Source organism: Chanos chanos, chromosome 1 (assembly GCF_902362185.1).
Source record: "Chanos chanos chromosome 1, fChaCha1.1, whole genome shotgun sequence".
In the NCBI taxonomy this organism is placed as follows: domain Eukaryota; kingdom Metazoa; phylum Chordata; class Actinopteri; order Gonorynchiformes; family Chanidae; genus Chanos; species Chanos chanos.
Genome location: NC_044495.1, coordinates 47,248,794 through 47,264,652, shown reverse-complemented (window position 1 = coordinate 47,264,652; position 15,859 = coordinate 47,248,794). Strand labels below are relative to the sequence as shown.

At 43.9% G+C, this 15,859-nt stretch overlaps 1 protein-coding gene across 1 annotated transcript in view; it reads right to left on the bottom strand.

Annotated features, from left to right (window-relative positions):
* Positions 1 to 1,276: 1,276 nt before the first annotated feature.
* Positions 1,277 to 15,859, bottom strand: part of rhobtb4 (Rho related BTB domain containing 4) — a 26,266-nt gene continuing 11,683 nt past the window's right edge. The window contains exons 4-11 of the mRNA XM_030767051.1: positions 14,526 to 14,711; positions 12,648 to 13,455; positions 11,987 to 12,206; positions 9,174 to 9,292; positions 2,527 to 2,677; positions 2,223 to 2,311; positions 1,934 to 2,039; positions 1,277 to 1,763 (exon numbers count right to left, since the gene is read on the bottom strand). Coding sequence (XP_030622911.1) covers positions 1,582 to 1,763; positions 1,934 to 2,039; positions 2,223 to 2,311; positions 2,527 to 2,677; positions 9,174 to 9,292; positions 11,987 to 12,206; positions 12,648 to 13,455; positions 14,526 to 14,711 — 1,861 coding nt within the window. The 3' untranslated portion in view covers positions 1,277 to 1,581. The remainder of the gene's footprint in view (positions 1,764 to 1,933; positions 2,040 to 2,222; positions 2,312 to 2,526; positions 2,678 to 9,173; positions 9,293 to 11,986; positions 12,207 to 12,647; positions 13,456 to 14,525; positions 14,712 to 15,859) is intronic.

Here is a 15,859-nt window from a genome sequence, read left to right as displayed (position 1 = left end):
AAAATCACAGGAAGTGGAAGGCGAGTGAGCTGCTCTCCTTCCACAAGTTCCCTAAATCCGTCTCTCATCTTCATCTGTCCAAAGAGGCGGAACTGGAGAAGGGAGACTCTTCTTGAATGGGAAAATTTTTTTTTTTTTAAATATCACAGTTTACATTTTGGTATCAGGCATAGAGACAGATTCCAGAAAAGGAAGAAAGAGAAGGAAGAAAAATTGAGCAAAAGGCTGAACAAACACATCTACATGAGGGAACATTAGAAAAAGAACACATTTGACATGTGAGAGTAATGTAACTGAGAAACCAGTTCCTTTGACATGGATGACACTGCCTAACCAGGGGTGAACAAAGGAGGCAATGCTGCCCCTACTGATTCAGAGGGCAAAAGGCAAGTTGAAAAGTCCAAAAATATTTTTGCTAATGGTGAAGAGGGGTTGAAAAGTAGTAATGCTAAATCAGAAAAGAAAAACACCATGTCTGTGTGTTAATACTCTAATGTCAGTGGTTGTAATAGCCCTAAGAACATTCCTCTTGCTTTTCATTCGTCTGTGTGTTTAAATGTACTTTAGTAAGGCCTTTTGAGTCTTGAACAAGGCTGTCTCTGTCAGGAACGTCTTGGTTGGACGGCCCAAGCTTCGCAGCACTTGTTTTTTTAGTGTTGTGTTTCAGTACTTTTCTTGCTTCCTCTTAGCATCACAGGCACTGCTCTGGAAGAGAGATTCTCATCTGCTGCCTTACTTGTGAAATGAACGGAACCTGAATATGGAGCCAAAACGGTGGTGAGGATGGTTTCAAATGTCCATCGTCAATAGATGGGAATATTGGCAGGCATCAAGGTTCAAGACTGAGGAAAAATGCCTAAACTACAGCTCATCTGGGTCTACTTGTTTACTTTTAGTTTGTTTGTTTGTTTGTTTACTCTCATTCATTCACGCTTTTGAAAATGACTAATCCCTGCCGCTGTTTTAGTTGCTTGATGTATTCAAAATGCAAGGGTTTTTTTTGCAGCTTCTATGCATTTGACGCAGTATTTTTCCAGAAAAAAAGGTTCTGTGGAGGACACAGCAGCACCTCTCATCCTCCTTGGCTCGGACGCCAGCACTAAGTCAGTGTGTATGTGTGTGTGTGTGTGTGTGTGTGTGTGTGTGCGTGTAACAATAACAGTCTCTGGAGGTGAAGGCAGGTCATCCCCATGCGAACGTTTCTTCACATGGGCAGCAGGCTAGCCTTCTAGTCTCATTGCTTTAGCACAGTGAGACGTGTAACATCAACGCAATTAAAAAAAAAAAAGGAGCACAAACTTCTTTCCCAGCCACCTGCCCTCTTGACAGATACACTTGGAGCTCCTGTAGAGGGCGCTGTGGTGGTTGGCAGTCCACCACAGCCAAGCTGAAGACACCCGAGGAAGTTCAATCGATCCAGAAAACTACTGGCGTTTCAGGATGGACACGCTGGACACACCAGAAACGGAAATGAGGCTCCCTCAGGATCTGGGGGCAACATCTTGAGCCTGTAGGAGCCTGCAGGGGTGTGGTGAGGGGTTTTGGGGGGTTTTTGGGGTTTGGTGGGGGATGGGCACACCCTCAGGAGATGTGAGGAGCAGAAGATGACGGGTGTCTCCAGAAACACCAGCCACGTTTGGTGTGCTGCTTGCGAAGGATCTCCTCCTCGCGCTCCCGTTCTTTCTGAGAGCGCAGGTATCTGTCCTCCTCTTTCAGGAACCACACCGGAGGCCAACGCTGCTTCTCAAAGTGTCTCTGGTTCTCTGAAGAGGGAAGAGAAAGTGGCAGAGAGATGTAGAGAGAGAGGGAGAGAAAGAGAGAGAGAATGAGATGGATTACAAATACTGAGAACCAGACGTTATGATTTTTAATTGTGGCTTTTTCTCTGAGAAGGTGTCTGGGTATTTCATAGAAAGTGTAGTGGATTGTGTACCTGGTGACATGGCTTTCATGTCTTTGGGGAACTTGCGGCACACGCTGTTGTAGTTGGTGCAAATGTGGTGTAGACACCATGCTGAGAGCTGCTTTGCATTGTGGAACTGCAATGGTCAAACATAAACAATGCCATGAACACCTTCACTTCCCTCCAAAATTCTCTGCTGACTCAGACATTTCTTATAAACATCAACTCCAATGTCAATCTTTTTTTTTTTTGCTTTGTTTTCTTTGCAGGTTGACTAAACATTAATGTGTTTTTAGTAAATCGGTAAGTTCATCCTAACCTGTGCCATCTCCAGGTAAGCCAGCACCTGTCCATCTATATCCACGCCCTTAACCGCAGACTGCAGCAGTTCCTCCACCGCCTGCTGTTCTGTGAAACAAAAACAAAACCCAAGAACCACAGTTAATACATCACCCATATGACTTCACTGAGAAAACATTATCACTGAGAAAACATCATGACACTTCCCACTGATTCAGCTTCATGCAAATGGGTTTTCTAGGAACAACTTTTCAAGACGACAGACTTGGGGTTTGTTTTATGTTTTTTTGTTTGTTTGTTCTTTCTTGAGGGTATGTTCCAACCTGTTAGGGCTACAAGTCGGGGAAGACAGAGGCGGTTAGCCAGGACAATGAGATCCATGGGCTCCAGGTCGGGACACGAAGTCAACATCCCGGAATACAGGTATTCCAAGACTGCTCTCATACAAGCAGTGCTGGTGTTAGGGATTGACACCTAAAGAGAGAGAGAGAGAGAGAGAGAGAGAGAGAGAGAGAGAGAGAGAGAGAGAGAAAGAGAGAGAGAGAGAGAGAGAGAGAGAGAGGGGCAGCAAGGTCAAACGGGGACACTTATGCATGTACACTAGGAATATCTTTGTTTTAGCGAAAATCAGTTTGTGTACTGTAACACATTTCTGTGAACTGCAAACAGCCTCATTCACGTTCACAATCCTTAAAGGTCAGAGGACCAGAGATAAAAGAAAAAAACAGTAGCACAAAGGGAAACGTGCAGATGAAAGATGGTAGGACTTCAGACGCAGCGTTGAGTAGGGTTTATTCACAGCCTAACTCTGGGATGTGGAAACAGGAGAGACAGATTGATCCAGCCATGAAACAATCTGCTCTCCACCTCTCCCCCAGCGAGACCTGCCAAGTCCTGGCCGTGAACCATGAGAACGAGCCCCCATGTTGACACGACCGGACCAAGTGTGGGGGCGAGCAGCAGAACAGCTAAATCAAGGGAACAGGAGTGACCATCTAGACAAGGGAATCACAGAGGTGGAGGAAGAGAGGAAGGGTAACAGGCTCAACAAGGGGTCTTTCATCGTGCAGCAGATAAAAATATCACATGGGGTCACTGCTGTGCACAGCTCAAAGCTAATCCCTGCAGGAGACGCAACCTCTGAGCACAGGAACCAATGAGCCAAGCCATGATTACAGAGGACAATACTGACAGATAGAATTTTACTGTGGTTACACCATATGACAAAATAAAGTCTAAGCTCAGGCTATAGTAGTCCACCCATGTTTAAAAATCAAACGAGTATATCTAATGTTGCACATAGAGAGTATTTTCATGTTAACCTTCATCTTCATCTAGCCTTCCAAATGTGTCCAGGTGTGTTTTGTGATGGGCCAGATCAAAAACACTCTGTCCAGTGGGTTCCCAGGCTACCTTATGACATCATCAGATCTAGTACTCTCAGCCTTCATCCTGAGAACATTTTTCTTTTGACCTGGTGCCAGCCCGTCTGATTTAGTTCCACACCTGATTACAAACTCCTGGTGATTAACCTAATCAAGTGTGTTCACAAAACGATCAGGCCTGCGGAATACGCTGAGAAAAAAAAAAACGAACACGCACACAGTCCCCCTTTTCCAAAATCACATAACTCAACCTCAGAGTGAGGGATTTTTTCCAGCTCTGGTTTGGTTTGAGCAGCAGAGTGCAAAACAAAAGCACATTCATTCTCCCAAGCCCGTGAAGAATGGCCAAGGAATTAAGAGAGAGCTTTCAAGCAGAGGGACAAAGCGAGAAAGTGGCCAGCGCCATGGAAACAGTCTCTTTGTGCTGTCCCCTTCACATGCTCAGCGGTGGTTCCTCTGTGAAAAAGCACTGGGTGAGAGAAGGGATTTTGCTTCTTTTTTTTTTTTAAATGCTGTTTTGGTGTTAACCTCCGGCCTGTGTAACTGAATATATATATATACACACAAACGCACACAGCCATAACTGCTTTCATAAACCACACGTTTTCACAGATCAAAACACAGGAAATAGCAACATAAAGTGTATTAATAAGTCATGTTGTGCCAGCATGTGTTGCCAGACCAGCTTCAATGCGTCACTTGGCACAGATTCCACAAGTGTCTGGATCTGTGCTAAGCTAACGCGACGGCGTTCTTCCATGAGATATTACGTCAAATAGCATTTTTGTTGATGCTGGTGGAAAATGCTGCCTTAGGCACTGTCCCAGAATCTCCCATAAATGTTTTGGGTTGAGATCCGCTGACCGAGATACCCGTAACACATGGTTTGCATCGTTTTCACGCTCTTAAAACACTTCAGTGAGTGAACAATCACCGCCACCCCACTGCCCTATTTTTCCCTCTCTCTTCCTCTAGCCATGGTAGCTAAAATAATAACAACTGGATGTTAATTGCCTGGTGAGCAGAGGAACCAGCTGTTATGGAAGGACTTGTTTTCAGCACACTGCACATTCCCCACTTACTCAAGTTGTGTCCTGTGTTTTGGAATTTAGCTGCATATTAATTCACACAACAGAATCCAGACCTTCCTGGAGAAGTAAATAGGCATAAATTGCATCTAGTTCACCTTTTCTTTTTTTAACAGAGTGACACTTTGAGCAAGAGTAAAAGTAGAGGGGGAATAGTCTGAGAGTACTGGGAAAGGGGTCAGGGGTCAGGGTGCTATATGAATCAGGTCATTTTAAAACCAATTTATGGAGCCCGGAGGTCTGCTGATGTCGCAAGGACTGTGAGGTCATGCTGGGGGTAAAGAGCTGACACTGAGGGGTCCTTCTGAAGCCTCAGGGGTGCCCCACACCTGCCTGATTCAGACACCAATTAGCTGAATGTCAGCGTGCCTGTGACCCCTCATTAAGGCTAAAGGTCATGAATAAGACATCGACTGACAGAACACAGGTGGCAACTTCCTGTTATACACCACAAAACACAGAGACGCTCAGAACCACAAAACCCAACAACACCCCCGAGGCAGAGAGACTGGAGCATGAGATGGCTTCAACCAATTTCACTGAAAGAGAAAGACAGGAGAAAAGTTCATTAAAACATATAAAAATGATGAGGAACTGAAACCCCATTCTGACATTCCTATTTCACTAATACTGCACTAGAAAGTGCTTTTGCAAATAACTCTCACTTTTCATGTCATACAGACATTTTTGTTTAGGAACAAAAGAAAATGTTATTTACTACATACGTAACAATAAATAACGACGCTTGAGGTTAAAAGTCAAGGTTAGGAGCAGTGAAGTATCAAGACACCACAATGAGACCAGAGCATCTGCCAGTGATTCACGTTTACCCCGCCCATCCCCAAATTGCAGGCCTACTTTCATTTTCATTTCTTGGAGAAAAAAAAGAGAAGAGGACAGGCACTCACACTCGAGCTTCTGCTTCCTCCTTGTGAACCAGCATGACTGTCACATACACACAGTCACACACTGGCATTCTGACACCTGAACACTGGCCATATGTTCTCACATATGAGAGACGCACTGTCTTTCTCCCTCTCTCTCTCTCTCTCTCTCACACACACACACACATACACACATTAAAACAGAGGGAAACCAGCTATGATATCAAAACAACATGCTCTGTGTTGTCCTGCACAGCCGTAGCAGAAACAAAACTACAGAAAAGTGGACAAAAATCACCTCTGTCTGGCGCTTTCAACTCTAAACAATGACAAGAACGGATTACAAAACAACTCCATGCCTTGTTTTGTTTTTCCAAGTCAAATACATGGAAGTTCTTTTCTATTTTTAAAAGCACAGTCTACTTATTGGGCTGGATGTTGATGTTTCAGAACATGATTAAGAACATGGGCAACAAATATTAAGGCTTAGGACAGGTTTGAGATCAACCAAGACTTAGTCCGGACAAAATGCTCAACAGCTGTCTCGGATATGAAAGGAGAATAAATATTAGGAAAAAAAAAAGGAGAGTTATAAATATAAATACAAACTAACGGTGGAACAGTTGCACCCTTGTCTTGTTTCTCAGTTGTATTCCTTGGAGGAACATATTTGTGGGCATTTCATTTATTTCAGACACCAGCACATTTGGCTAAACCACTATTGACCAATCTGTTGGTTAATGGTTAGGACTGGGTCTGTAAATGCCATTGGGTCTGTAAATGCCAAGACAAATGTTTGTCTTTGGGAATGCTGTTAAGAAACTGTAAGTCAGTATGCTGTGAAGTTGGAACAAGGACCAAGGTCCAGTCTGACCTGAACAGACAAAGCTTAAGTCAAAAGCCTTCAAAGGAAAGTGGACAGCACTGCCAGGGCAGTACACAAGTTAGTGAATCTGTCCTCTACACACACACACACTCACACACACACACACTCTCAGTCACCCTACGGAAACCTTAAAAAATAATAAATTTTCCCTCCGCGTCTCCCACTGCCAATATTTTTGTCATATTGTTGTTTATTCTTCACATTAAACTGAATGAAGGCACCCAAGAGGCCTCGCGGTGGCTTTTGTGTTCCGTTATGGAACGTGCTCCGCTCTATGGGCCACACAGCCACTGACAAAGTGCAGCTCTATTCAAACACGCAGGCTAAAAATAGCCTGCTGCATACACCCAGTCACAACTTAGCCGTGTGTGCCAGACAGCGACTCGGCTAGCAGCTACGGACAGACCGCATCTGGATTTCACGTCAACGTTTTCCGTCATAGACACAGCTGGGAAGCTCAAAGCAAGGGCTCGTCCGTCAAAGTATCCGACAGGAATGACAGACAGGCTCGAAGAGGGAGTTCTCTATATTTATAATTTTAGGCTCAAGGCGAGTTCTCAAGACGGCTCCACTCAAACTACACTTTAGTTGTAAGAAGCCTTCCGTGAGTGAGCTATAAATGATACTTCAAAATCACAGCCGTCAAAAATACAGCATATTCACATGACATAATATTTAGGTTCAAGCTCAGATTTAAGACATAGAAACATCTCTCTCTCTCTCTCTCTCTCTGTCTGTCTGTGTGTACGTCTAAATATCACACATCACAATACATATTAGAGGTGTAATATTCAATATATAAACACTACCACACAGCAGTGCTTGCTAAGCAAAAGCCATTTTTTAACCACAACATAAATGTAATGCGCACAGAATGATGGGAGGTGTGCGTGGGTGTATATGTGTGTGTTTGAATGTTTAGTGTCTTAACGGAGCCTGAGTCTGGGCGGTAGATATTCCGGTGTATTCTTTATGTGTGTCATGCTCTGATGCTGTAGGAATATCCAAGCAACTAGAGTCCTGTTTCTCATGCCTTCTCTGGGTCATGTGGTGAAACCAGCCTTATGTAATGCCCGTAACACTATCTGGGCTGATCTGGTTCTCTGACAGACCTGTTCTCGCAGGCGGACGAATACAGCCCTGGCTGGTTATCCGTTCAGCCTGGCCCGGAGGCCAGTGCCCCTCAGGGAGTTCATCTTTCCAGAACTCGAGCCGTGAGCTGGTAACCTCTGGTGACCAGAGACGGTGTGTGGGGAATGCTGACCTGGATATGTTAATGTGCTTACACCAATCTTCACAGAAGACAAGATGCGAAACCGTGCATTTCTAAGCTGAATGTTACTCTGCTGTTCAGCGCTGAATTAACTGAGGGATTGGGCGGCGTGGCGGATTGGAGCGACAGTTGTGTCAGCTGGGGAAACTTTCAAGGGGTCGGAGAGTGTGAGACTGCAAAGGACATTAAATCTTGATTTATTTCTGTATATTTGCTTTTTGAGCCAAAAACCCACTATGCAACCTTGTTAAAAAAACATGGGAAAAAAGGAAAATGCATCTGAAGAAGAGGGTACAACAGGGAATGCCATGAATCTCATGCAGAGGAGACAATAACATTGTGCTGTGGTTTCTTTGTCATCTGTGGCTTACCAGGGTGGTGTTTGTTTTCCTGTTGGTTACTTTAGACGGGAAGTGACTAGGGCAGCCAGTAAAGGAGGCCACACAGCAGAAAAACTTCCTGTCATTACAGTCTGAGCCACACACACAAACACAGAGTGTTTGGGGTGGTAGTGTTGTGTCTGAGTCTGCTGTCGCTGCACTGCATTGGCATTAAGTTACGATGGCCGGTGTCATAAGAAGCTGAGAACAGATTGCTTCGCCGACAGGTGGTTTTGAAAAGCAATCATCAGTTACATTGCAACAGGATCCTCTGCTCTTTTAAACACCCCAACGACCTAAAAATCTCGCGATCTCTGGAAAATGGTAAAAAAAAAAGGTTCGACACAACGAATCCAGACAAGAACCAGAGCTTACTGTCTTTTCTCCTCTTTTCAGAAGCACAGATACAAAGCAGGCGTCCCTCTCAGTGTCTGTGTGTTCCCACTGGGTCGCGGCCTTGGTCTCGTTTTCTTCTGTCGTCTTTATTCCTCTTTGTCTGCCTCGTCTTTTTCAACCAAGTAGAGAGGGCATCGTTCGTACGTGATGAACTTCTGCTGTCTATCAACACTATGTAGGCCACCCTGCCACTTGACTGTGGCCTCATTTCTACTACCTGTTCTACTTTAGGATCTGGATCTGCAGGTCACCTGGGAGCGGTCGCACCTTGATGTTGATTCAAGATGATCTTACATGCACATTTGTTTGATAAGCCCATGTTCTTATCCAGGGTGACTTATTTAGCAGGGTGTGAAAAGCTGGTTGGCAAATACAGAGTATTTGTCACACGCTGTTGTATATTTATGCTGTCAGCATGTTAGAACATGGAAATGTCTACACCCGCACCTGAGTCACAATATCAACATAACAGCACCCAAGCTACCAAAGGCTCTATATGATATTATACAGAGAATGGCTACACTCCAGCCAGAAAGAGGAAAGTCATGTAGTAATGAAGACATTATATTTATTACATTATATATTTATTACATCACATTAGATATTTATTACATGTTTCATAATTTTAAGCACAGTTCTGGTTTAAAGACCAGCAAGCAAATGTGACTTTTCATTTACCTGTTCAATGTAACTCTCCATAAAAGATCCCCGGAACATGGCTGCCATCCAATCACAGCTGGAGATGAGCAGCGGCTTGTGGGCGGGAAGAAACCCGTCGTCCAATCGGAACACCACATCTAAAACCGGAGGGAAAAGAGCACACAGCTCGGCGTGTGTCACAGAGTCGGGGCTATAGATGGGGAGACAGACAGACAGACAGAAAGAAAGATAGACAGACAGACACAAAAGAGACGAGGAGACAAATACACAGACAGACAAATAGATAAATAGACAGATAGACAGGGCTAGTAAGAAGGCAGGGAAAAGTGAGGGAGAGCCAGGTAGTTGGGTTTTTTCTTTTTTTTTTGTCGAAAAAGGGAAAATTGAGTGACAAATACTAACAGCTGACAAAAGCCTTCTGTAAACGAGTCCATTTTTTAACCAACATTCCCCACAGAGTTCACACATCATGCACCTCACGAGCATCAACCTCTCTTCAAAAAACAAAGCAAAAAAACAAACCTACAGGTGAGTGTATAGTGTGCCTGCCACGTTAAGAGCACAGAGAGTGTTAGCGTTAATGAGTAAAATGATTAATGATTGAAAACTGTTTGTCTCAGAGTAAAGGTGTGATCACCCAGATCACCAGTAGGCTGCTGTGGTCCAAGGGATGTTTTGTACTGAAATTGAATACTGCAGTTCTGTCTTTTTAAGACGGTTCACTATACTATAAGTGTAGTGAACTAAGGACTTTTTTTCTCCTTTTTTCCTGAATGTGATTGCAGCAGTACATATTCATAGTACTGGTGATCATTCCACACTGTGATTTTGGTTATTAAGAATAATATTAATCATAACTTGAAGCTGGTACGTGTTTTCTTTCTCTTTTCATTTCTCACTGTGAGAAAACACCCTGCTTGTCATGAGGCGAGTGGATGACTGAGTGGATCATTACAAAGGCCATTTTACATAACAACAAAACTCCTGGTGTCATTACAAAGACCATAAATAATTTGAGTAATATCGGAAGATATGTATCCACATAAACAGATCAAGTACATCTAATCTCTAGGCTTCTCTAAACCGGAGCTTGTTTTCATTTTATCGAAGGAGCCGCACATTGATCATTTTACAGTCCTCATGGGGGTCTGTCTCTGCTGAAATGGCATTTACAGGTGTCACACCCCATCGTTCGAATGAAGTTTTCTCATACTGATTTTCTATAAGAATTTTAAAACAACTGGTGCTCAAGTTTAGTTTTCTTGAAGTTATTTCCCTGAAGAAGAACCTTGCAGTAAAATACACTTATGCTGAGATTTATTTCACTCATTGTCAAGTGTTACTCAAGTTTAGTTTTCATATGATCATTTTCTAAATGTAGAAACCCAAAATAAAATGTCCTGGGGAACAGTTTTCTTTCACTCTCGTTTATTGACGAGGTTTCCTGCTGTTTGTGTTAAATTGGTTCTTTTACATTAAATACCGCACTGTGAATAAGGTGAACCATTACAGTTCTTTGTGGAGCGTGCACACACACACACACTGGTGTACTGGAAAAGCTTTAATGTGACACATATCTATACTCTGTCTGTCATCTCTAAACACAGCACCAGATGTTGGTAAGGCAGCTTTTGATATGGTATGTGATACTGCGTAAGTATCTTAAAAGCACCAAGTTGCTATGCATTTCATAACATTCATTGCAATGCTTTCCCTAAACATTGCAGCATTGTCTTCACATGTTTCAACACTGTATGCTAGGTCATTGTCATGCAGTTTCAACCTTCATCCTGTCAAATCCATTTAGGTAGGGAATGGAGGGAATGCTTTATTTGACTCTAATTTACTCCTGAATTTTTAAAACCAACTACAAAAAAGACTCATTGAGAGCAAATTTAACGATACATGCCCTTAACATTTGAGCCAGTATGGTGGTGAAGTGCTCTCAACAACTGACTCCGAATGAGAACTGCATTCTGACGGTCAGTTTAGGGGAAATTACAAATCAGATTATAATCTTATGAATAGCTAAATGCAGCAGTGGTTAGTTCTCTAGAACGGTTAAGACATGCAAACAACACAGAGGACATGAACACAACTACACAACATGGAACACAAACGCCTGCAGAAAAACCAGAGAGGCACGTAAACACAACACCACGAATATGACAACACAACACACACACACACACACACAGACATGAACTGACACAGAACTCAGATGACTTACAAACACAAAACATGAGAACTAACCAATAACAACCATGGCAGTCAGCACAATACTGTAATTACCAAACCCAACAACAGCAGAGGAAAGACACTTAAGCAGTAAAGACATTAAACAGAAATAATTCTATTGCAATTCCACATGGTTCAGGAATTAGAAATGAAACACTAACACATGAATAGAGCATTTTTCTTGTCAACTATCAGGGAAAGAAAAGGGTCACCCAGTTCTAGTCCTTGACAACTAAAGGACACTTTTTATTCTAGCACAGCACTATCACACTCACACTTAAATTGACTGTGTGGTAACCAAGCTCTGAAGCAGGCGTGTTACTGCTGGTCTAGAGCAAAGCTGTGCAGTGTTAGGTGTACTTAGAGCTGGGACTGGGATACACATTGAGGTGTTTAAAACAACCACAGGCAGACAATCATTTCAAAAAGAATGTTCAAGGAAGAAATGCTTATTCACATAACTCAGTGAGTGGTAACAGCAGCCATGATAGACAGGAAAATGAGTCAGAGGTGAGGAAAAATGAGGGGAAAAGAAAAGAAGGGGGAGAAAAAAGCTGGCACAGAAAGCAGACTGCGGTTCGGAGGAACCATACCAGCAAACGTGCCCTTGCTGAGACACTCCTTGATGCGGTTGGCTCGGCGGACGTGGAAAGCTTTGGTGATCTCTTGGTTCATGAAGCTCTCACGGTTCAGGACGTTGGCGACCATCATTCGCAGGTCGAAGACCTCCAGCAGCTCAGCGATCGTGGCCACCTGCATCAGGTCCCCGCGGCCTTCATCCAGGTTCCCCGTGTACAGGTACTGCAGCACGGCCTGGCACGTGGAGCAAGGGAACCAATTTAATCAAGCATTTTAAACATAATCTGGAGAGATATCCAGCTCGGTTCCAGCGACAGAACTGTGCCGGAATTAAAATGATTAAAATAAGAGATGCCCTAGTTAGGGGACTCTAATAAACTGGTGTGTTGCCAGTTTTGCAATTCTAATTCAAATTCTAATTCTGACTCCGTTGTTGGATTGCTCGATATGAGATGCAAATGATTCAAGCTGATTTCAACATGAGACTCTGAGGGGAACATACGAACCTACGCAACAAAGTCTCTATCATTGCTATTATTTTACCACGGGTCAGTCAAATTGCAGTCAAGGACTCAAACAGAGTTTGTTTGTTGTCTGCTGTAACACATCTGTACATATTACACCAGATACAAAAAGCTGATGGGTGTTAAAAAGAGTGTTTAGGTTCGCACTCACCTTGAACGGTCCCTCATGTATGAGCGAATCCATGGTAACTACTGTCATGAGGCGTGGCCGACCAGTCAGGGGGTCATCCACGTGCTCCAGACACACGCTAAGGAAGCCACGCCCCCAGCCTGACAGGGCACGGCCGGCCCCTAGGCTCCCCATAAAGCACTGGCTCCTGGCAGGCAGTGCATTATCACTTTGGGAAGTCCTCAGGGACCCTTGCTGTAGCAAGAGGGGTTTTTTGGGTCCTCTGATCCCCCCGTCCCCATCCTTATCGATGTCCAGGCTCTTGGTGCGTCCCGCCTGCTCTTTCGCTCCTCTTCGACTCTGCTCCTCTTCTTCACTTCCTTCTGAATGCTCTTCTCCCTTTCTTTCAGGAGAAGCCCCGGCTCTGCCAAGGTCAAGCGTGAAGAGGTCGTAGAACTTGGAGCAGGACGTGGCCAGGTAGACCTTGTGAGCAAACACGTGAGTCGCTCCACCCTGCAGGAGAAAAAGGACATCGGCGCACAGCGACTGACAGAAGAGGGAGTCAGGGCCTTCCCCATTCAGAGGAGGGGGGTCAGGGATGCCCACTACAGGTCGTGGAGGTCTGGGGGGCAGGAAGGGGGCTTGAAGGAGGGGGCGCTGGACCTTTTTCAGATGGGACTTCCAAAACTGTAAATGGCGCCGTGAGATAAGAGCAGCCCGGATGGCATTATCAAACACGTCTTTGATGCCAAACTGGGCCACGACGCTGGTCTCATAGTACGGCACGCCCAGTTCCTTGGCCACCTCGTGGCCTCTCTCTGGGGGCAGGATGTCTGTAGGTTTGATGGGTCTGTGAGGAGAACAGGGAAATAAAAGATGTAATAAAGTAATGAATTACAGGGAAAAGAAAACAAAGAATCAAAGCCCACACATTATCATAATTCCATTTCTATATTTCTATATTCACATACATTTAAACACGTGTTTGTTCAGGTGGTGAGGACAGTCTGATGTTTCTAAATGGAGTGTGCAGGTGGTGAAACAAAGCAACATATTTACATAAGATACAGAGGATATACACTCAGTGGCTGGTTTTTACGTATCCCCCCCCCCCCAACCCCCGTCCACGAAAATGGATCGTTCCTACAGATAGTGAGTCACACAGCCATGATTTGCTATATAAAGCAAGAAGACATGCATGGCAGGATCCACTTTAGGGCAAAATGAAAGATCCAGTGAATGACCTAATGACCTAAGTGACTTAAAGTGTAATATGGTTCCATTATATCAGAAACGGAACCTAGGCTTTCCACACTGAGGAGTTCCAGTTGAGGCAGGTTGTCTGAGAATGGTACAACAAATAAAAGGTATCCAGTCAACGGCAGCACTCCAGGCAAAAGCAGCCTGTTACAGAGAACTGTTGCGGGAGGGTAGTGTGGGTTGTACAGGCTAATAGGCAGGCCAAGGGATCTGGACCAAGGTCCTGGTTCTTGTAGCCTCACGCTCAAGGCAGAGCCACGATTTGGCATAAGTCCATGCACCCATCCTGCCCACAGGATACAGGTGCATCCCTTCACTTAGCTTGACCTGTCAGTCCCCACACCTCTGCATTATAACATCAGCATGGACCGACAGCACTACGTGACCTTTCCAACACCCTGCAGCATTGACGGCACTGATAATCCACGCTCACCTAGTCTCAAATGGATCCAAAACTATATATCTACACCTAATAACCTGGCCAAGACTATATGACAAAAACATAGTGCTGAATGATTTTCTGGCGATACATAGGGAGATCTTTAGCATTTGGAGTTAATACATCAAAGTCATTTTATACCATTTATTACATTGTCATATAATAACATGAGTAGGGCTAATTGTGGAAAGAAAGGTGTAAATGGTGCTTTCGGGCAGTACTTGGCAAGGGGTCGGCGGGCGCGGTTAACAGCGTCAAGGTCTGCGTATCTCAGATCCAGTTGGCAGCCCACCAGTATGATTGGTGTGCGAGGGCAGAAGTGCTTAATCTCAGGGAACCACATGGAACGGACATGACGCAGGGAGTTTGGGTTCGCCAAGGAGAAACAAAGCACCACCACGTCTGACCTGCACATTGAGACAAGAACAAAGAGATGGATTTACCTATTTACCCATCCTCCACTGTAACACAGGGAATACATGCATTTACTGATGTGATAACACCCAGCCAAACTGCAGTCTACAGTTTATGATAGTCTTAACAATGGCACAAATGCATTGTTCCAGTTGGTTAAAAAAAAAGACTGTAAGCATTACAAGTGTCTAATGTATATTTGTGTAAGGTGTGTGTGTGCGTGTGTGTGTGCATGTGGCACGTGTGTGTGTGTATGTTCTGAAATAAAATATGACAGTTAATTATCATAAGAAGTTCAAGACCAGTGTTAGAAACATGATACTCTAATGAGACCTTGTGAGGTTCTTTTATGAGTGCTATGTTACCGGTTTGTTGTGATGTATATAAGTGTATTAAAAGATACAGATATGGCAGCACAGAGATGTCTGCATTGACAAAACAAAATCTGAATGCCCACTGAGACACATACAAGAAAGTATTTAGTATAAAGTTCAAGAGTTCATTTTAGAAAGCAGAGCTACACAGCACATGACAACTGGCCTATTCTTCCCTGAGACAAAAATTAATGAGGTTCACGAGAGACTTAAATGCATTGTTCCCAGTGCTGAGAGAGAGAGAGACAGAGAAAGAGAGAGAGAGAGCGAGAGATGGTATGTGTAGGCATATGTATGTGAGAAGAGGGAACAGACTCTATGTGTGTGTGTGTGTGTCTCGTCTGGAATGCAGGCTAATGATGGATGGTGAAGCTCTTTAGTTATGTAATACAGTGATTCCTGTGGTCATTCCACAGAGAGGCTGTGTATTATGTTTCAGTCCCATCATCCTCTGTCCAGTGGGACATCAGCATGTAGCTTCACCATGTGAGATTACCACACGAAACTCACTTATACAGTCTGTGTTACACATTACATCACTGTATTAGGAAAACCTCACAGAGAAAACACACAAACACACACACATAAGCATAAGCATACAGAGGAATTCACATTAGCATTGATCCAAAGCCTCATTACCAGGATGGAAGCTGCTTTTTAACCCATATTAAAGTCTACGTGCAACAAGGCCTGTGCTATGTGACGTAATGTCTTTATTATGTCTTTATAATGTCCAATGTCTTTATTACGAATGTGTGTGTGAGTGC